The following is a 20,226-nucleotide window of genomic DNA, read 5'->3' as shown; positions in this document are numbered from 1 at the left end:
CACTAAAAAAAAGATTTTCTTAAATAACATATATTTTTAAGAAGTACAAAAAAATACCAGCAATTTGGAACACGTTAAAGATGAAGTTTACGATAACTTTACAATAGAGGTAGGTATAACCCTATAAGTAACTTAAATATACCAATTAACAAAAACTTACAAGAAAAGCGTACAATTAATGTCGATTAAGAAATATTTGACGACATAAAGCATCACGTCGTCTCCGTCCTTCTATTGCCACGTTTTCACCAATGCCATCGTCACCATCATTATTATTTACTACATAATCAATTCCATTGTTAATATAGTCATCAATATGGAGATCATGAAAGTCTAGACAGACATTGTGTAATACGCATGCAGCTATCACAGTTGCAGGAATTAATTTAGTATCATTCATGTCTAAAAACTTGAGTCGCCTAAATCTTCCAAATAGAAGAGCAAACGATCGTTCGATTACTTGGCGCGTCTGTGCATGTACAGTGTTGAAGTATACCTGTGCTGCATTCAGGTTACCCCTATTTATGTATGGTGCAATACACCATGGTAAATTAGGGTATGCTTTATCTCCAATTAAATAATGTTCTTCGGCAAAGTAATGACCCATGTTGGCATTGACAGCATTATAAAAATCACTGTTTTTAAATATTCTGCTATCACTTACAGATCCTGGATAACCAATGAATGCATCTGTAAATTTCAATGAAGGTACTGCGATAGCTTGCAGCGTAAAAGCATAGTTGCATTTTCGTGTAATATAGGATTGAGGATCCTCTTTAGGAGCTTTGATTTCCACGTATGTACCATCAATGGCCCCAATGCAGTGTGGCATTCTGGCAAATGCATGAAATCTTCTCTCAACATTTTGTAATTGCATCCCTTCTGGCCATTTTATAATAGTTGGTGCTACGGCATTTAGAATTTTTACTACTCGTTTGAAACACTGTGAAAGAGATGACTTTGCTAGTCCAAATCTTTCTCCAACTGATCTAAAATCAACAATATTATAACGTGGAGTTATAATATTTTAGCTAACCTGTATGAATCGGGTGTTACGAGTATCCATATAACTGACAACAATTGTTTTTCGACTTGAACAGTACTTCGTCCAGTAGCAGCTTGTCGCATTAAATAGGGGCCAACTGTTTGTAAGAGTTGTTCATAAGCCTCAATGGTTACTCGAAAATGTTGCTGAAATTCTTGCTTGGTATAACCAGAAATTGTTGCTTCAATATAATTCTCAATACGTTGAGGTTTCTTAATTTTCCTACTTTTTATAAGCATCATCGTAACAATATTTTCTTCATCAGTTACATCGCTGTCCTCATCAGAAGAATATGTAACCGGAATGCCAAATAACATTTCCGATGATAATACAACAGGGATAGTAATTATGTCATTCATTGTTACGGTTCGTTTGTTGAATTGGTGGGCTTAAATGTACCTATGCCATAAACGGACCAAAGAGCTGATATTATTTGTCACTTACCTACTTTAAACGACAGGTTATATTTTTATGTCAAACAATTACAAGAGTGTCAACTGTCATGTTGCAGTCTACTTCAACCGTTCATAAACTTCAGAAAGCTCTGCATTCACTCTAGGTGAAAATTGCCTTACTCTGACGTCACAACAACACAAGATACTTTAGTTTATGAACGCACTCCAGGGGCATAGCGGTGACAAACTATCAAATATTTTTTGAGGTTACGAAGTGTTTAAATTATGAGTTGTTACAAAAAATACAGATTCACAAAACAAGAACTAATAAACGCAGAATCAAAAACCTAACGAAACGCAAATCACAAAACACAATAAACGAACAGAAAATAGTTGCGATTAACACCGATAACACTTTCGACAACCATGCGACGACGTCTATAATTTACTGTCAATGTCAGTTTGACAAATTCGTGACACTTGATGGTGTTGTCGAAGTGCATATGTAAATTAATGTTCAAGGATACCACCCTTAGATACCCCTTAGTTGTTTAAATTTGCATTGTTTTTGATAATTTTTTTACAGTTTTGTGTTGGTAATGAAAAAATTAAATTGATGACGCACACGCAAACCGAGCTGACCGCCACTATATAACAACTCTCAGATTTCCATAGTTTTGAAACAGAGCGTAGTCAATTAATTTAATTCGCAATTTGACGATTTTTCGCATTTTTAGTCAAACTTGGCGAAATATAATTGCATTTCTGCTCTATGACTGAACAAAATGCTAAAGATAAGGAAGAATAAGTAGAATTTGCATAATTTAGTGATCCTCATTCAAACAAAAAGTTTCGCAAAAAAGAGCTTACATTTTCGACCCAATTTCAGAATTTTTCGAACAATTTTAACGCAAAGTGCAGAACCTCGGCATGACCTTGGCAAAATTGTAAATTATTAGGAGTTATCACTGTTATCAGTAACTAATAAAATATTTCCATTTTTTAAATTTCCAACGTAACGTAACGAAATAACGTAAAGGTAGTGGTAATGCAAAGGTGAGAGATAAGCGCAACGTCATGGAAGATAACGAGCCTAATCGATGGACATAACCTTAAAATCGGGTGTTTTAAATCCCTCGCGCATAGATAACGGTTTGAATAATCAAAATGGGTCATCGTTTGGAATAAACATGAGTTTTGCTTTCAGTAAATCGTCGAAATTCGCTATGGACAGCATTGGAGAGGCGTGTAACGAACTGAAAAAGGACTACGATGCTTGTTTCAATACCTGGTTTTCTGAGCACTTTCTCAAAGGGCACACCAACGACTCCATGTGTGCCCCGCTCTTTAAAGTGTACCAAGAATGCGTTAAAGTGAGTATTTTTCACTTCCTTGTCATGAATTAAATATCGTGAGTTTGGCTTTAGAGAGCAATGAAGGACCAACAAATTGATTTCCACGAAGTTGAGAAGAACTTACTGGGTACTGAACAGGAGAGGAAACCCCCACAAAAAAATAGCTGACCCTGGTCGTCTTTCGTGTGCTCATGGATGTGTTCAAGCATAATCTCAAACCCAGCCATTGTGAGTAGTCAGAACCATCACCAAGTGCAAGAAATGACTGAAGATCCACAATTTGATGTGTAATTTTATTGCGTTGGCACATAAATGTTAAACGTGGTGTATATTTTAATAAAATTTAGAACGGTAGGTTACTGGTCAAATTGTGTTAGATGTTAGAATGCCTGCGAATTCAAATCATTCCTCACCAAAGATTGATTTAATTAAAGTGGCCAATGAGTTCAAAAGAAAGTTGGCAACGCTGTCACCTATTTCGTTGCCAACTTAATTTGAGTCACAGGTCACTTGGGTTAGGAACTTAAAGCATGGTAGAAATGCAGTTTTAAACAAATTTGTTTTATTTTTGAAATACTAGGTGATACAGTTTGGTATTCGCCCCCTCGTAACATGTTTGATATTATTTCCAATGGGAACCTACATTTTATCATAATCAGGAAGATATATTTTTTATTTTTCGTACATGTATTATTTTTATTTTGAGAAAATAATTTTTGTCAAACGCATTCCACTATCGTCTTTTGTTTTCGACTTATAAACAAAAATTGACATTTTAGCGAAATGTCAAAGACTTCATAAATGCACCACCCTGTTACTTTTACTAAAAATTATATTGTTTAAAAACATGTCAAATTAAAAAAATTATAATTATAAAAGTTAATAAAGTCTACAGGGTGATCTAAAAGTGTCGAACCAACTCTCATATATTTTTTCAAATATACTTGCGACTTAGTTGCAATACATACAGCGTGCTCAAAAACTGGCGCACCAACTCAATGGTGTGTGGTAGAGAATTGGTAACATATAAAGGTAAAAATAGTAAAAAAATTCTTTGTATTAAAGTTATTGATAAATAATGGATTTTATATAAATGATATGTGGCAACATTGTCTAACAGTCATGATCGCAATAGAATTTGAGCAACAATAAAAATAAATTATTTTTGAAACGGTTTCCTAGGAAATAATTCCCAGTGTTGGCACATCTACACATTGTGATTTTTTGGATGAATTTTAATTTTTTTAAATTAAAAAAACTGCTAAAATCTGATAGTAAATTTAAAAATAATTATTCATCGTTTTGTTACGGAACGATTACCTGGTATGAAACATAAAAATATAAAAAAATAATGAAAACTAAAGAAGTTAACACAATAAGTTTGTAGCTCCAGATTTTTTAAAATATAACTTTGGGAATTTTTTCAACATTTTTCCCGTAATCTGTACTTGCTTCTCAATAACGTACCACTGAGTTGGTGCGCCAGTTTTTGAGCACCCTGTATAAGAATATTGTTAACGTCAATATTTGTTATAAACACTAGGCAACTACTTTTATTAATTTCTTTAAATGTGACAATTTTTTAACAATTTTTAGTACATGTTTATATCAAAAAACCTAGTCCTCCAGACTATGAAAAAAATATATAAAACAGAAAAGTAAAACCATTATCAATATTTTTTTGATTTCATTGTTTTATACTTACTTGAAAGATGGAGTATTATCGAAAAAAATAAAAAATGAACCATTACTCAAATACCAGTGTCATAAATATTACTAAAAATGTACCATTTCAAAAAAAATATAGAATTACCAAACTGGACACCCGGTATACCTACAAATTTCTTGCACTTGTACCACTACATCAAACTGGAAAAATCAAAGCCTGTACGATAAAATTGCATTTATTTTCGCTTAACACGACTGTGTTTATCTTAGAAAGAATTTAAACTTAATTCTATTAATGTAGTATTGTAGAGCTACAATATAAAAATGCAAAACAAAATAGTTCATTCCGCTTCCTCTTCCTCCCTATCTTTACTCTTATCCTTTTTCTTTTTCTTCTTTTTCTTTTTTTCCTCCTGTAAGAATAACAGTGCAATAGGTAATTTAATAATAATTGATTGTCTCATTTACCCCATTATCTTCAGCAGTTTCCTCTGACACTGCTGTCGCTTCTTCAACAGTGCTTTCCTCACCTTCGACCTTCTTCCGTTTCTTCTTCTTCTCTTTCGGACTCGCTGTATCGGACTGCATTGACGTGTCCGCTAATTTACGCTGAAAACAAACAATGAATTGCTCATAAAACGAAAAAACGTCTTACTTTTTTATCATCTTCATCGTCCTTGGTGTCCTCTTTCTTAACACTGGAAAAAAATTATTGAATTGTTTTTAAACTTTGCGCAAAATTAAAAACACTTACGAATAATCAACGTAACTATTTAGCCATTCTTTGGGCGTATTTTCGTTCGGTTTTCCGTATTTGTCGAGCTGTCCTTTTGCAATAAGAATTTTTTTCTGGCTTGTTCGTGGTCCCAAGCCCCATTTTCTTGGATAAGTGTCTCGTTCCATTATCACACGTTTGATTTTCGCGACAACTCCGTGGTCACAACTGGCTATTGTTGCAGTGGTCATCAGTGCAATCCCTAGTGCTATGGCTTCCCCTTTAGTGGTCACAATAACAATTTCTTCGTTAAGTTCAATATTGTCTTCATAGCGTAAAATACCCGGTAGCAAAATTTTAGCTCCATAGCAAACCGCGTTTACCTAAAATTATGCCATTTATTGTAGAAAAGTTTTGTTTGTTAATTGATAAGTTAGTGGGAAATTATGTATTACCGAGCTGTCTTTCATAATTATCCTTTTGTGTTTGACCAAAAGGCCTTCCAAAGGCCGAATCACTCGTCGCAGGTAATTCTCATCTTTGTGATTCTCGTAAAGCCATTGAGCGTCTAAAACATCATGCATTGTGGCCATTTGATCTTGTTCGCTCTGAATTCCCGAACGAACTCTTCGAAGTTCCAACATTTGGCCTCCAACGCCCAAAACCAAACCCAAATGAACACACATTGTACGAATGTAGGAACCAGCCTCGCAACTAACCCAAAACACGCCTAAAATAATGCATAATAATTAAACATTTTCAAAGTTTAAAAAAGACAGGACTAAAATTAGGCCCTTTAGGCATCCAAACTGTTCTAATTAACTGTTCTAATCAGTAATAAATTCGATTTTGATGAGTAAAAAATAATAAATGATCAGTGTATTTAATTAATTTTTGCACATTAATGAGTGGTTTAATATTTTGCACAGTAAAAAATTTAAATGAGAAGTAAACCATGCACAGTATCTATTTCAGTTTGCACAGTTTAAATAATAAACGCTCATTACCTAGCATCTATCATTTTTACTGTTTACTATTTATTAATTTTACTGTGCATTTATTATTTTTATTGTGCATTTATTATTTTTACTGTACATTTATTATTTTACTATACATTTCTTATTTTTACCATGCCTTTATCAATTTATCATTTTTTCTGAACAAAAATACTTGTTGTTTAAATAAAATACTCTGCATTTAATTTATACCCTTAAGTTAATGCAATTTGAAAAAAAATAGGGGAATTAGTATTTTAATTTTTGCTAAGCTGGGAAAAATTGAAGGTCAAACTTTCCACGAGAACATAAGAAAAAAAAATACAAAGTAGAAATAAATGTACACTTGGCATTATTTCTTTATTTATTTTATTTAGTATTTATTTTTCAAGAATTTTAGCACGTTTTAGGTGATTTCCTTGAAACATTTTGTGAAACTGTACGAAAACATACTAAATTATAAATCAAAAATGACGTTTTTGTCTTTTTAAGCGATTTTCAGATTGGTTTACGAACTTTTGGTAAAAACAAGCCAAAAACCAGAAAGTTTGATGAAACTGACAATCTTCTGCCTTCGTCAAAACATACTTTTTCGAATATTTTATCACGTTTTTGAGTTAAAACTTTCTGTTTTTTATTGTAAAATCTTGTCAAACTGTGTCAAAAATTCACTAAAATAGACGTGTTCTTCATTTCTGTGACAAGTTTGAGACCCAATGTCACAAGTATTTTACGAAATTATAAAGATAAGTTAAAAAGTACAAATTTCGAGCGAAATTCAGACAATGTTTGAGCTAAACACGTAACTGTTTCTCTAAATTTTGCCAAATGGCGTTATTTTTGTCTTTTTGAGACTTTTTTTGGGCGATCGTCAACTTCACCTTCACAAGTTTTATTAACTTTGTCAGGCAACTAAATTGGACCAAACAAAAAATGATAAATTTGCCTTTTTCGAACACGTTTCAGAGATAGACATAATTTATTTCATGAAACTGTCTCAAAAAAAGTCGAAAAATCACAAAATTCAATAAAAAATTACACCATTTTGTCGTTTTCTAAAGGTTTAGCACGTATTATTTGGGGTTTACGAAATTTTTCACCTTCTTTGAGTACGTTTCAGATACAGAAACTATTATTTCACAAAAATTTTCCCTAAAATACTAATTATAAAATTTTTCGGGCCTTTACGCCCATTTTTTAGTTAAAAACTTCTATTTTCTTTCGAAATTTTGTCACACTGTTTATGAATAAGACCAAAAATGACGTTTATTGCCCTTTTCAGGCGCGTTGGGACCCAGAAACGCAATTATTTTATGAAATTTTGCCTAAAATAAGCCAAAAAGTCACTAAACTCACTCAGAAATGTCTTTTTTCGAAAGTTTTAGCTAGTTAAATTAGTCCGAAAATGATTTTTTTACTTTTTCACGGACGTTTTAGATAAGAAATAGTTATTTTTCGAAATTCTGCACGATATAAGTCAAATAATGACTAAATTCTGTTAAAAATAACATTATGCTTTTTACTAGCAAATTTAATATTTTTCGAAATTTTGTCAAAAATAAACTGAAAAGTCACTGTTACGCCTTAAAAATGGGGTTTTCTGTACAATTTCCCAGTTTTCTTGACACCTTTTTTGAATTAAAAATTTACAATTACAAAATAAGAGCAAAATTTTTTAAACCCAAAAAACACAAAATTTTGCAAAAAATAAACCGAAAAATTACTAAATTCGGTTGCAATTAGTGATATTATTTCGCCTTTTTCAAAAGTTTCATAATTAATTTCTCAAAAATTCATCAAAAATAAACCGAAGTCACAGGTATTACAAGTAGATCCCAAATGGTGTTATTATGACCTTTTTGAGATTAAAAATTCATTAGTTTCTTTTATGAACCTGTACCAAAAATCATTAAGTTGGACTAAATATTATGTTTTTCACCTTCATAATAATAATTATTTCTCAAAATTTCGACAAAAATTAATCGGCCACCAGAGCCGCAAATCTTAGGATTATTTTTGCATTCTTTGAGAGAACTGAAATTACGTTTTTTGTCTTTTCGAGCACATTTCAGGCGCAGAAATGCAAATTTCCACAAAAATTTGCCAAGATTAAGCCTAACATCACTAGTTTCAGACACCTTACAAAGTTATTTCTCGAAATATCGTCAAAAATAAATCAAATACTTACCGATATATTGATATATATATTTTTTTTCAAGCATTTTAGCACGTTCTGTAGTTAAGAAGTTATTTTTTTTTGCAAAATTTTGTCAAGCTGTGCCAAAAAAATCAATATTTTTTACTTTTTCGAGCAAATATTTCACGAAATGATGAAAAACGAAAAATCGAAAGGGTCATTATTTTGCATTTTAGAGCGTCGTGTTTCTCCAAAATTTTAGTCCTTTGTATTGGTAAAAATCTTACCCATATTTCGGCTTTCATCATATTGGAATAATTTGCTATCATAGACCGTGCGAACCCTCAACTGTCTCTTAACGGCCGAAATTAATGGGGGTCTTTGAAACAAGGCCCCTCGGAGCTTCTCCAACCCTTGGAGCACTTTTGGGGTCCCTCCCTGTACAGTTGAATGCAATTTAAACACAGCCACGTACTCTTTCCCTGCAGCTTGCTGGGATTTAACCAGTCTGGTAGCGCGTTCAATGCACACAATTAAACAACCTTAAATCAATTATTAAATATACATGATTTCAATTAAATTAAATAGTTTAATACCTGTAACTTTCGGATCTAAAGTACCCGAATGACCTGTTTTTTCCACTTTCAAAATCCTTTTAATCCAAGCTACAACTTCGTGACTGCTTGGATTACTGGGCTTGTCCAGGTTAATGTAACCTGACTTAACATAATCGGAAATTTCCCTTCGTAAAGGGGAAGAACCAAACGGCAAAGGTACGTAATGGTTCGTTCTCACATTCAAACGGTCAAAATACTGCAAATCACGCTTTGATGTAACGAAAAACCGAATTTAAAACCCACCTTTAACAACAAGGGCCACTTGGAACTGTCCAACTTTGCAATCACTGAGGAGGGCTCCACTGCAAATTCGGAGCCTTTTTGAAGGTTCCCCAAGTCTTTGTCGCCCTTGCTTTTCTTCTTTTTCTTCTCCCTAACGGGCGTATCCGCCTCTGCACAAAATTGCGTTCTAAATAACGATAAGACAAAGCGGCCGGTTTTTTGAAAAAAATCATTATTTTTGAAACTCTAAATACATTTCTACCACTAATTATTTATCAAAGAACGAAATAAAGCCTCGTTAAAGATAATAATAAACAATAACTTACCAAACTCAGACATCGCTTAGAAAATAACCAACACGTGCATCCGACACAGAAAGTAGGGTTAGTTTTTTGACAACTAACAACAATTTTGACAGATTTTAAGTGGCGCTACTGAAAAAAATTTAAATGAAATAAATGGCGGGAAATGTTTTTTCGGTTATTTAGAGTCTTAAACGATTTTTCTTTTATTTTTTTTATTTTATTTTGGTAAACATTGGCGTTTTTATGCGCTGTAATCGGTGTTTAAAAATTTAAAAAATGTAAAAATTGCAATCTTTTTTTTTGTGTTTTTTTTCGGAAACACTGAGACTTAGAACTAAAATCAAAAAAGCATCAGATAGCGCCTAAAATTATCTATTTTCTTGCCAAAACCCGGAGCCGCTTCGGTCAACGGTTCCAGGTACAGAGGCATATAAAGTTTTACATTAAAAAAATATTTATCAAAAACCAAAAGTCTATTGTCCATTTTTTATTTCATTTAAAATTTTGAAATTTTTTGCTCAAAATTTTAATAATCAAGGCACTTACCTTCACAAAAATTAAGAAAAAAAATTTAAACTCACTCTAGCAAAGTTTTACGAACTTTTTGGCAAATAACTCAGAATGTGTTAGTTAATTACAAAACTTAAAAAAAAATGCCAATAGTTTTAGAAGAAATATAACATATGACGCAACTGTAAGTACCCTTCTATAGCTGTTTTTTTTGCAAAATTATATACGGTAACCCGTTTGCAAAATGTAATTTCAATTTTTAGAAGTTGATTACTCTACATTTTTCCAATTCAATCCAGGATTTTTTTTAAATATTAAAAATCGTTCTATCGAAGAGTTTTCTAAATTTTTCATTAATTTTAATTTTAGACCACAAAATTTTAATTACTATAAGAAAACTGGCCAATTATTGTCCGGTTTAACATTTTATCTGGACACCGGACAATCATCTGGGTGAAAACCGGACAGGTGTGGCAACCCTATGAGGAATTTGGTGACGATTTAGTGATTATCGTTTGTGGGTTGGTGCCATTCTGGGGATTTTCGTAGCGTTGGGTTGCGCGTCGCTTTTTTCTGACAGTTTTTTTGATAGCACGTGTTGTGGCCGGTTTTTTCACGCATTTCGCCTAAACTAAGTATAAAAATGAATAATTTGCTTCGAGTTGCGTCCAGACTCAGCTTCAAGACGCTCCTGAGTCCGGTTAAAAAAGTGTCCAACACTTTCCAGCAGCGGCAACTTGCGCGCAATCTTTGGTACATGTGCAATCGCAATGAGTCCGAAAACAAACTGAGCAAGTTGTGCACTTGTGGGTGCATGAGCAGGCACCAGCATGCACACAGTAAAGGTACGTAAGTGAGCCCAATAAGTTGGAGGAATAACAAACTTGTAGCCGAACGTGAACTGGTTGAGTTTCTCACTGAGGAGATTGTCCTGGAGAGGAAGGCCCAGAAGTCGGTGACGCTTCCAGCCGAGCTTGAGGGTTTTAAAGTGGGGTTGAACGGGTCTGAAGTCACTTTGAACAAAAAAGTTGAAAATGAAACGTGAGTCAAATGCGTCTCATTTCTTGTTATGAAGTGGCAACTTCTAGGATAAAAATTACTTTCAATGTGAACCACACAGTAGACTCTGATGAACTACCTAAAGTGGATTCGACGATGGACAATCCAGAATTTGGAGAATTAAAGTCAAAGCCTGAATTTCGAATTGAAATTGTGCGAGGGTCGACCACTTTCAGTGTTTTGTGCTCATTTTTAGAAAGTGATGAGCAAGAGGAAGATTCTAGTAAGACACTTCTGTTTTTAATTCACAAGATTTTGCACAACTTTCGGCTCAAAATCTAATCGAATGAAACGCCATTTGGTGATAATTTTATTCGGTTTTAGAGGATTAAAAAACGCTTCGAACACTAAAAAATCATATATGATAGCATTTTTGTGAAGATATGCGAAATCTTGGAATAAACTAAGCCCTTAGCTGAAAAAAGTTCAACCTGATTTAGCAAATTTTCGGCTTATTTTTCGCAACAAAATGTCCTAAATCCCCCGAAAACGCAAAAAATTGGGATGTTTTAACCTTACTGAAAGATTTTAGGATTTTAGCTCTAATACATCCTTTTTTGGTTAATTTTTGACGATTTTCTTCGAAATAATTAAGTTTTTGACGAAAAAACGTTTTGAAACGCTCAAAAAAAGGCAATAATTAGACAAGAATGTGCAAAATAAATGCGTCTTTGGCTCAATTAAGAATGAAATCGAGGAAATCAATCTCAAATAGAATATCATGGTCAGTATGATTTGGTGTTTTTTTCAACTAGTTTTGGAGGATTGTAATTCGAAAAAAAAACTGCTTTTTGGCGTTGTTTTGCAATTCTTCGGCTTCTTGTAACTAAATTTTGCAAAACAACTGCGTTTGTAATCTAGAAAACCTGTTAAAACTCCCAAAAACAATACAATGATCGTCTATTTTTTATTCAGTTTAGCGAAATTGCGGAAAAAAACACGCTATTTTCAGGCTAGTTTACTGATTTCTCATCTTTTTTCTTAAAAATAATTGTTATTTATGGTCGAAAAACGTGCCAATATGGTTAAAATTGCTAAAAATAATGCCATTTTGACCTGATGCTTTGTTTGGTAATTCTTTTTTGTAACCAAATTTTGAGATAACTGCTTTTTAAAACTTCCAAAAACCAAAAAACTACAATGATCACCGGTCTATTTGTTTATTCAGTTTAGCGAAATTTCTCAAAAAGTACGCTATTTTCAGACTAATTTAGTGATTTCCCAGCTTTTTCTTATAACGTTTTGAAAAATTATTGTATATTTCTTGTTTGAAAACGTGCTAAAATGGTTAAAATTTGTAAAAATAATGTCATTTTGATCTAATTTTGGCTTTGTTTGGTAATTTTTCGGCTTCATTGTGACCAAATTTTGAGAGATAACTGTGTTTTAAAACTCCCAAAAACGCTACAGTGATCACAAGTCTATTTTTTATTCAGTTTATTCAGCTATTTTCAGGCTAATTTACTGATTTCTCATATTTTTTCTTAAAAATAATTGTTATTTATGGTCGAAAAACGTGCTAATATGGTTAAAATTGCTAAAAATAATGTCATTGTGACCTAATTTTGGGTTTGTTTGGTAATTCTTCGGCTTTTTTGTAACCAAATTTTGAGATAACTGCTTTTTAAAACTTCTAAAAAACCACAATGATCACCAGTCTATTTTTTTATTCAGTTTAGCGAAATTTCTCAAAAGTACGCTATTTTCAGACTAATTTAGTGATTTCCCAGCTTTTTCTTATAACGTTTTGAAAAATTATTGTATATTTTTTGTTTGAAAACGTGCTAAAATGGTTAAAATTTGTAAAAAAATGTCATTTTGATCTAATTTTGGCTTTGTTTGGTAATTTTTCGGCTTCATTGTGACCAAATTTTGAGAGATAACTGTGTTTTAAAACTCCCAAAAACGCTACAGTGATCACCAGTCTATTTTTTATTTAGTCTATTGAAATTTCGTTATTTTTAGGCTGACTTAGTGATTTCACAACTTTTTTCTTTTGTTTTGAATATTTCTGGTCGAGAAACGTGCTAAAATGGTAAAAATTATGTCATTTTGATCTAATTTTGGCTTTGTTCGGTAATCCTTCGACTTCTTTGTAACTAACTTTGCAAGATAAATGCGTTTCTTGTTTATAAAAACTGTTAAAACTCCCAAAAACGCTACAAGTTTAATGAAATTTAGAAAGAATACGTTATTTTCAGGCTAGTTTATTGATTTCCGATGTTTTTTCTTACGTTTTGAAAAATAATTGTATATTTCTAGTCGAAAAACGTACTAATAAAACGGTTAAAATTGGTAAAAATAATATCATTTTTTACCTTTTGCGATTTTTGTGTCCAATTATACGGAAAACTCGCAAACAGATTAAGGTTTTATCTCAGAAACGCGCTTACATGCTTGAAAAAGGTAAAAATACTATTCTCAATAGGTTTTATTTTTGACGAATTTTCTCGAAGTAATTACGTTTTTGTTTAAAAAACGTTTTGGAATCTTCAGTAAAAGTAAAAATAACACCTTTCTCAGCTTTAGTAACGCTTTTATTTAAATTTTATAATATGTTGCCAACTAATTTTTGTAATTTACCTTTATATGTTTTTAAAAGAAAGTTAAAAGATTTTTCATTTAGGAACTGTGTCTATGACTTTGATGAATATTTTCGCTGCAATTTCAGTGACTTGTAGATTTTTTTTTAGTTTGCACGTTTCTTATTTTATTGACGTGTTATGACGCACTGTTTTTAAACACCAATAAAACTATTTCTATTTATTTTACATATGTTTTTTTATATTAGCGAAATTACGCAAAAAATTACCTTATTTTTAAGCTAATTTAGTGATTTCTGAGCTAAGTTTTTTTACAACGTTTTGAAAAACAATCGAATATTTCTGGACGAAAAACGTGGTAAAACGGTTAAAATTGGCAAAAATAATTACATTTGACCTAATTTTGTTTAGCTAGCGAAACTGTGGGGAAAATAAAGAAAAAAATCTCGAAAAGGCAAACATTTTATTATTCTTACCCTTTTATGAGATTTTTGTGTCCGGTTTTACGGAAAACTTGCAAAAAGATTGGGATCTTACCTCAGAAATATGCTTACACGCTTAAAAATGTAAAAATTGTGTTTTTAGTTAGTACAGGTCAATCGGTTACTCTTTTTGTTTTGTTTTTGTTGTTTTTGACGAATTTTCTTGAAGTAGTTGCGTTCTTGCTTGAAAAATTAGACCATTCTCAGCTTTAGTAACGCTTTTACAAGTTTTTTTTTACTTTTATTCGCAATCGGATGCTTATTGTTTTGACCAAATTTTGCAAAATAAATGAAGCGAATAAAACAAGATGAAATAACATTTCATATGGAGATATCTAGATTTGATTATAGCAAAATCCTGCAAAAAGACTGGAGGTTTTAGCTCTGAAACATGCTTACACGTTTGACAAAATGTAAAAATATCATTTCAAAATAATTTCGGGTGATTTTTTAGTTAATTCTTGCTTGAATAACGAAATCTTACAATAAGTCCAAAAACGTGCTTACACGTTAGAAATGACAAAAAAAATCTAAAAATTATTTTGATGATTTGTCGGCTGATTTGTGACGAAATTTTTCGAAATAATGAACAGATTAAATCTCGCGAAAAAGATTACGCTATGTTCGAGCTAAGTTAGTGATTTCCTGAATTATTTCTGATATTTAAAAATAATAATTGTATTTCTGACTGAGAAAAGGCTTAAATATTTCTAATAATACACATACATGCCTTAAGTGAAATCTTGTTTCTGGATGAAAAACGTTCATAAATGGCAAAAACAATGTGATTATAGTGACAATGACCGTTTTTAGATTAACCCTGTATTTTTCTCTTGTTTTTTTAATAATATTTAGCGAAATGATTGGATTTCTGGCTGAAAAACGTACGAAAACATTGAAAATGCAATGTTTTTTTTGTACAGTGCATTATTATTTTGCATTAAAATGTTTCAGCTTTTATTTATAAAATTAGTGATTGACTTACACTAAGTTGTTACATCAATTTTTTACAGATGACATATTTAGAGTCGATGAGATCAGTTTGTACGATGGGACATGGAATGAAAATGTTTATGCAGTAGCATCAGACGTTTTAGATACCGTAAGTAATGTAGTATTATAACAGTTTTTTTTATTACTGCTTTACAATTTTCAGTATTTGTATGACCTTATCCTTAACTATTTGGAGGAAAAGGGAATCTCTAACGAATTTGTTGGAAAATTATCAGATTTCAGCACATCTTATGAGCACTCGGCTTACATTGGTCTTTTAGAAGGATTATCAAAGTTCGTTTCTGGGAAGTAATCAGATTAAGTATGTAACATAATATAATCACTAGGTCTAAAGTTTTTGTTCAATAAACATTACACGTCATTTTAACTACGTAAAAACGAACCTTTTATTTCCTTTATTTATCACAAGATTTCAATTATAAATTTTCATGCACTGGTTGTTTATGGGCCAAATAGAGCGTAACAATGCTGCCCAAAGCGCTTACTAAAAATATCACGTCAAACCAACGATGGTAGAAATTAAATTGTAAATCTCCCAAAACTTGAGTGATGATAGTTCGGTATTGTGGGGGCATATTCATTCGCATTAGAAGCACTGATGATACGAAGTACATGCCCATTATTTGGGCTAAAATAAGTACGATTATGTTGGAACTCTTGCTTGACGACATTCTGTTAAAAAACTGCAAGAAATTACATAATTACACAATTGGGATTTTTTTTTTCTAACTTACTTTAGTCAACGTTAGTAGTAAACCTCTGATTGACGTGACAACAATACATCCAACTAAATAAAACGAAACTTGTTGCGACCAAAAATTCACGTCGAAATTGAATCCCATCCAGTGGATGGCAATCTCAATACCTCTTGTAACAGGATCCTTTTTCCCTACTCTATCAAATACTATATTAATTGTACACTGAAAGGGAGATTTGTGTGAACAGAAATTATTTTCAATCTACAGATACCTAAAGATTAGGGTACGAAACGACGTGCAGATAATTTCATTTAAAAACAAAAAAGCGCTGTATTTAAATAAATAAAAGTAAGGAACAAATTTGTAGAAAATTTAATTTCCTACAGAAAACTGCCCAAAGGCGGACAAGCGAAAATTAAAATATGAATTAGTCGTATACTTGCAAAATCTTGACGAAGTTCAATTAGTTAGTGGTCTATAGATTTGAAAACCCTACTTTAAGTTGAAAAAGAGTATTACGACTTTATTGTTGGTATTTTAAAAAAAAAATGCAAATTTGATTAATTTTAATTTAATAGTTTGACCAATAAACTGGGAAAGTCGATATTATTCCTAGTTGTAAAATATTTGATTCTTTATTTTTGAAATTTTATCTGAATTGTACGCGCGATTTTTATGGCTTTAAAATTAGCAACATTCCCTTTTTTAACAAAAACCAAACATTTTAATAATTTACTTTTAACTCGTAAAATGAAACGATTTTTTTTTCGTAGCTACTTTAATTCTCCACAACTTCAAATATAAGACGTAAAGCAAATTAGTGATTGCTAAATGTGAAAAAATTCTATCTCAAAAAATAATAATAATATTATAACAATACGGAAATCGGTGTCTGCTATTAAATTCAAGTACTTTTTTTCTCTATGCATGTTATTTTTTTTTCCTTATAATTAAGATTATTTCTAATAACATTCTAAAACCAGCGATGTTATACCCTGCCTTTTTTATTAGTATACATAGCCCTATGTGTATAACGTAACTTTAAAATAAAATATTAAACAAGCCCTTCATTTTTCTTGAACTAACAGTTTTATCGGTTTTACATAGCATTCAAAAGCTGATGCGTTTTTTTGTGTTAACTGAAAAATAAGCATTTTTTAAACATAATTCTTGCACAAAACAAAATTCAAGCACCGATGTTTCAGAATGTCAACGAAAATAATTTTAAAATAAAAAGTGTTCAGTGACTCTATTAATATTGATTATAAATTAGAAGGAATTGTAGAAAAATTCTGAAAAAATTCACTTGCATTGAGAAAAATAATAACAAACTGGTTTCTGTGAAATTATTAGTTTTTAAGACACGATAAAAAGAAACCTTTAGCGGACTTTACCTTGTCTATGTAAGCAACAAAATTAGAGAGAATTAAATTTTCTTTTAAAAAAATCCGTGGCACCAAATTTCGGCCTTCAAAAGCTTATCTTAAATGAGTTAAAGGAAAACGTTTTTTATTACTTTTTTTTGCATCTCCAACGTTATTCGAAGCATTTTGGAAAATATGAAACAAAGTGCAAATTTTTAATTTTTTTCTCAAGTTTGTGGCGAAAATTTTAGTTGTTTTTCTCAGTCCGTTAAAATGTAAGTCTCAACATTTCTGTATTTTTTCCAGCTAATTATTGACTCCGCAAATCAAAATAAAGCACTTAAAAACGTGCTTAACGTTCAAAAATGGCAAAAACAATGTCATTTCTGACCTAATTTAATAATTTTTCGACTTAATTAGATAACTTTTCGGCTATTTATAACTAAATTTACTGCATTTGTAGCTAAATAACATGTTAAAATGCTTGAAAAATGTAAAATAATGACCAGATTTGCATTTTTTTTCCAAATATCGCGAAAAAATTGCGCTTTTTCTGAGAAACGGGCATTTCTAGCGATTCTTTGACACAAATTTTGCAAAAAGACCAAGTTTGCAAACGTGTTTACACGGTAGAATTTCCAAAAAATTTTTTTTGAAATTATTTGGTTTTGACGAAATTTCTCGAAATAATTGAAGAAAATAATAATAACAATCTTTCTTGATCACGCTGTATGCGAGATAATTTCGCGGCTTATTTTTAAAGTAGAATTTAAAATCGTGAGGGCACTAAAGTTCGAAAATTAATTTAGTTTACCTTTAATATATTTTTCATAAAGTAATCGGTTTTTATGAAATTTGTAATTTGCTATCAAAGCCACATATTATTTTGGTGCTATTTCTTTCGTGTTCTTTTGTTCTTGTAAAGTAATATTTATTAACAACCTCACACATTTGAAGCTGTATTTTTGTTATACTGTTATACATTATCCGAGTGGCATAACTCTTTTTTCAATTAAAAGGGCCATTATTTTTAAACAATTGTATTATATAAAATTTTGGAATTTGCCTTGATTTTGGAGTAAGATTTTTTTAAGTTACATTTTCGGACGTTAGCCAATTATTGGTTTTCTTTAAATTAGTTATTACTAATTATCATTATTATTGTTTTTTAAAATGACAAAAACTGCGTTTTTGTTTTAATGAATAACCAATTACATTATTGTTAACTAACTTAAAATTACAAAAAATATAGTTTAAAAACCACCGAAATTTTCACACTGTAATTTATATTTTGACTCCGAAACCAAGATCAGTACAAAAATTTATGTAAAATAATTTAGTTTTCGTTAAAAAAATATTTACACCATTCGGATATGTTATAACAAAAATATGTTCTAAAATGTGTTAAATTGTTGATAGGTAAACACTTTACAATAATAATAAATTCGAACGATTTTGTATGTCGTTTCGCCTCCTAGTATTTAGTTCCCCACAATTCAAACTTACTATAAAAATTTTCCAGGTACAGTAAACTGAAAAAATGTACCCCAAAAAATTAAAATAAATTCCTTTCCATGTCTTGGACCATTCAATCCTCTCAAACATATTGCGATTTTCATGAGCTTCTAAAAACAGTTGCCTGCTTAATTCTTCAAGCCCTGCTATTTCCAGCTTCAGTTGTGCTATGTCTAAAAATAGGTTAATTACAAACAAGTGTAATGTAAACGATGCTATTAAAAGTTACTTTCTTGATTTCTGTTGTTACCACTGGGATATATCATGCTCCATAAACCGCTCCTTCTGGTCATGCCTTCATTCATTTTCTCAAGAGATTGTCTTTTTGCAACAGCAATGCGCTTCTTTTTAATAACTATCATATCCATCGCTTGCATCAGTCTTTTCTCAATGTTCATTACGTCAGTAAGAGAAACTTCTCTAAAGAAAAATTATTATTGCATTGTTTTCGACTGAATTAAAATAGAACCTAATGAAGTAAGCCATAGATGTGTAAGGGTAGTTAACGGCACCAAACCCCGAAAGGAGGGCCATTACAGTGACCCCTATGACACCAATTCGTGAAACTAGCTGTTCCATTGATAAGACCCCCTGTTTGGGGCTCAGAATAGGGAATGGGTCACCAAATTTCCAAAATATTACAATAAATATTATCCACACTAACACAGTTAAATGCTTTATGTAATCAGGCTTAACTACGATTTGTATTAAATAAAAATGGTAAATAATTGTTGGTTCTTACCATATGGGATGTTACTAATACAATAGTACGCGATATAAAATGGGTTTAAAACAATTACCACAAACAATAATAAATACAACATTAGGCACCAGTAGAAATAGCGAGAGCTTAAAAATTCACACAGTTACAAAAACTACGCACCTGGACCTAAATATTCTCATTACCTTGCCTCCAATAGTTCCAAAATCTCAAAAATAATCAGTTCGAACATGGTACATGATAAAGTCAATGTGATTGAGAAAATTAATTGTACCATTATATGCCTGACTTCGTAGTCTTTGAACAGTTGTTTTACGAAAAATATCCATGCTCCCACGAAAAACGTTACCTAATATTTGGGGTGAGACGAAAAAACGGTGTAATGTTACTCACCTGGGAAAGTAACACTACCAATGTATCTTGCAAAAAAGTCATAATTGTGGGGTTATTACATGTTCTGTTTGATTTCTTGATCAACTTTGAGTGATTATATAAAACTGTGTGCAAGAAATCGGGAAAAAAGCTTCATTTCATTTGGTGCAATTTTAAGGTTAGTTTTATTTTGACAGACATCAAACGTCAGCATGGGAACGTCACACTGGGTGGGTGGAAATTACTGTTTAGGTTGGCAATACATTTAAAAAGGGGAAAAATATTTTTTGTGTGTGTCCTGGATTTACAATCAGTTCGTATAATAATAAGTAATAATAATTTTGACTAATCAGAAAAACATTGAAGTAGAAATTGGTGAGACACCCAATTACTGGATATATACACTGGATTTGATCAAATTTAAAACCAACTTTATTGCTCACCTTAAAGATTTTCTAGATGTTTAAAAATATCTTTTATTTTAAACACCATGT

At 31.4% G+C, this 20,226-nt stretch overlaps 5 protein-coding genes across 5 annotated transcripts; 2 read left to right on the top strand and 3 right to left on the bottom strand.

The window, feature by feature from the left end:
- Positions 1 to 23: 23 nt before the first annotated feature.
- On the bottom strand, positions 24 to 2,039 carry LOC135266305 (uncharacterized). The gene is made up of 3 exons (XM_064356770.1): positions 1,490 to 2,039; positions 1,037 to 1,433; positions 24 to 989 (listed from the first exon to the last, which is right to left on the bottom strand). Exons 2-3 carry the CDS (start codon positions 1,402 to 1,404, stop codon positions 176 to 178), a joined length of 1,182 nt encoding a protein of 393 aa, XP_064212840.1. The 5' UTR covers positions 1,405 to 1,433; positions 1,490 to 2,039; the 3' UTR covers positions 24 to 175.
- A 409-nt stretch (positions 2,040 to 2,448) lies between these two features.
- Positions 2,449 to 3,149, top strand: LOC655716 (TP53-regulated inhibitor of apoptosis 1). The gene is made up of 3 exons (XM_962277.5): positions 2,449 to 2,592; positions 2,648 to 2,813; positions 2,868 to 3,149. The coding sequence occupies exons 2-3, from the start codon at positions 2,667 to 2,669 to the stop codon at positions 2,961 to 2,963; spliced, it is 243 nt and encodes an 80-aa protein (XP_967370.2). The 5' UTR covers positions 2,449 to 2,592; positions 2,648 to 2,666; the 3' UTR covers positions 2,964 to 3,149.
- Positions 3,150 to 4,683: 1,534 nt separating this feature from the next.
- On the bottom strand, positions 4,684 to 9,592 carry Nop60B (Nucleolar protein at 60B). The gene is made up of 9 exons (XM_962198.4): positions 9,476 to 9,592; positions 9,171 to 9,319; positions 8,907 to 9,123; positions 8,598 to 8,852; positions 5,634 to 5,908; positions 5,218 to 5,561; positions 5,119 to 5,161; positions 4,932 to 5,072; positions 4,684 to 4,876 (listed from the first exon to the last, which is right to left on the bottom strand). Exons 1-9 carry the CDS (start codon positions 9,486 to 9,488, stop codon positions 4,805 to 4,807), a joined length of 1,509 nt encoding a protein of 502 aa, XP_967291.1. The 5' UTR covers positions 9,489 to 9,592; the 3' UTR covers positions 4,684 to 4,804.
- Positions 9,593 to 10,511: 919 nt separating this feature from the next.
- P32 lies at positions 10,512 to 15,440 on the top strand. The gene is made up of 5 exons (XM_962113.4): positions 10,512 to 10,809; positions 10,855 to 11,005; positions 11,053 to 11,246; positions 15,062 to 15,150; positions 15,205 to 15,440. The coding sequence occupies exons 1-5, from the start codon at positions 10,608 to 10,610 to the stop codon at positions 15,352 to 15,354; spliced, it is 786 nt and encodes a 261-aa protein (XP_967206.1). The 5' UTR covers positions 10,512 to 10,607; the 3' UTR covers positions 15,355 to 15,440.
- GPHR (Golgi pH Regulator) lies at positions 15,424 to 19,959 on the bottom strand. Its single transcript, XM_962017.3, has 8 exons — positions 19,754 to 19,959; positions 19,546 to 19,709; positions 19,382 to 19,488; positions 19,109 to 19,334; positions 18,869 to 19,059; positions 18,631 to 18,812; positions 15,797 to 15,982; positions 15,424 to 15,745 (listed from the first exon to the last, which is right to left on the bottom strand). The coding sequence occupies exons 1-8, from the start codon at positions 19,793 to 19,795 to the stop codon at positions 15,479 to 15,481; spliced, it is 1,365 nt and encodes a 454-aa protein (XP_967110.1). The 5' UTR covers positions 19,796 to 19,959; the 3' UTR covers positions 15,424 to 15,478.
- Positions 19,960 to 20,226: the final 267 nt, after the last annotated feature.

The sequence above is a fragment of the Tribolium castaneum genome, chromosome 1, assembly GCF_031307605.1.
Source record: "Tribolium castaneum strain GA2 chromosome 1, icTriCast1.1, whole genome shotgun sequence".
Taxonomy (NCBI): Eukaryota; Metazoa; Arthropoda; class Insecta; order Coleoptera; family Tenebrionidae; genus Tribolium; species Tribolium castaneum.
This window is presented reverse-complemented; position numbering and strand designations above follow the sequence as displayed.

Coding starts and splice junctions, on each gene's coding strand:
- GPHR (XM_962017.3), bottom strand. CDS start 19,795: ATGACTTTTTTGCAAGATACATTGGTAGTGTTACTTTCCCAG. Junction 18,813..18,868: donor TAACAACAGAAATCAAGAAA/GTAACTTTTAAT, acceptor ACCTATTTTTAG/ACATAGCACAACTGAAGCTG. Junction 15,746..15,796: donor TACTACTAACGTTGACTAAA/GTAAGTTAGAAA, acceptor AATTTCTTGCAG/TTTTTTAACAGAATGTCGTC.
- LOC135266305 (XM_064356770.1), bottom strand. CDS start 1,404: ATGAATGACATAATTACTATCCCTGTTGTATTATCATCGGAAATGTTA. Junction 990..1,036: donor GTAACACCCGATTCATACAG/GTTAGCTAAAAT, acceptor TGTTGATTTTAG/ATCAGTTGGAGAAAGATTTG.
- P32 (XM_962113.4), top strand. CDS start 10,608: ATGAATAATTTGCTTCGAGTTGCGTCCAGACTCAGCTTCAAGACGCTC. Junction 10,810..10,854: donor CCAGCATGCACACAGTAAAG/GTACGTAAGTGA, acceptor ACAAACTTGTAG/CCGAACGTGAACTGGTTGAG. Junction 11,006..11,052: donor AAAAAAGTTGAAAATGAAAC/GTGAGTCAAATG, acceptor GGCAACTTCTAG/GATAAAAATTACTTTCAATG.
- LOC655716 (XM_962277.5), top strand. CDS start 2,667: ATGGACAGCATTGGAGAGGCGTGTAACGAACTGAAAAAGGACTACGAT. Junction 2,814..2,867: donor TGTACCAAGAATGCGTTAAA/GTGAGTATTTTT, acceptor GTTTGGCTTTAG/AGAGCAATGAAGGACCAACA.
- Nop60B (XM_962198.4), bottom strand. Junction 5,073..5,118: donor ACGATGAAGATGATAAAAAA/GTAAGACGTTTT, acceptor GTTTGTTTTCAG/CGTAAATTAGCGGACACGTC. Junction 4,877..4,931: donor AAACTGCTGAAGATAATGGG/GTAAATGAGACA, acceptor TTATTCTTACAG/GAGGAAAAAAAGAAAAAGAA.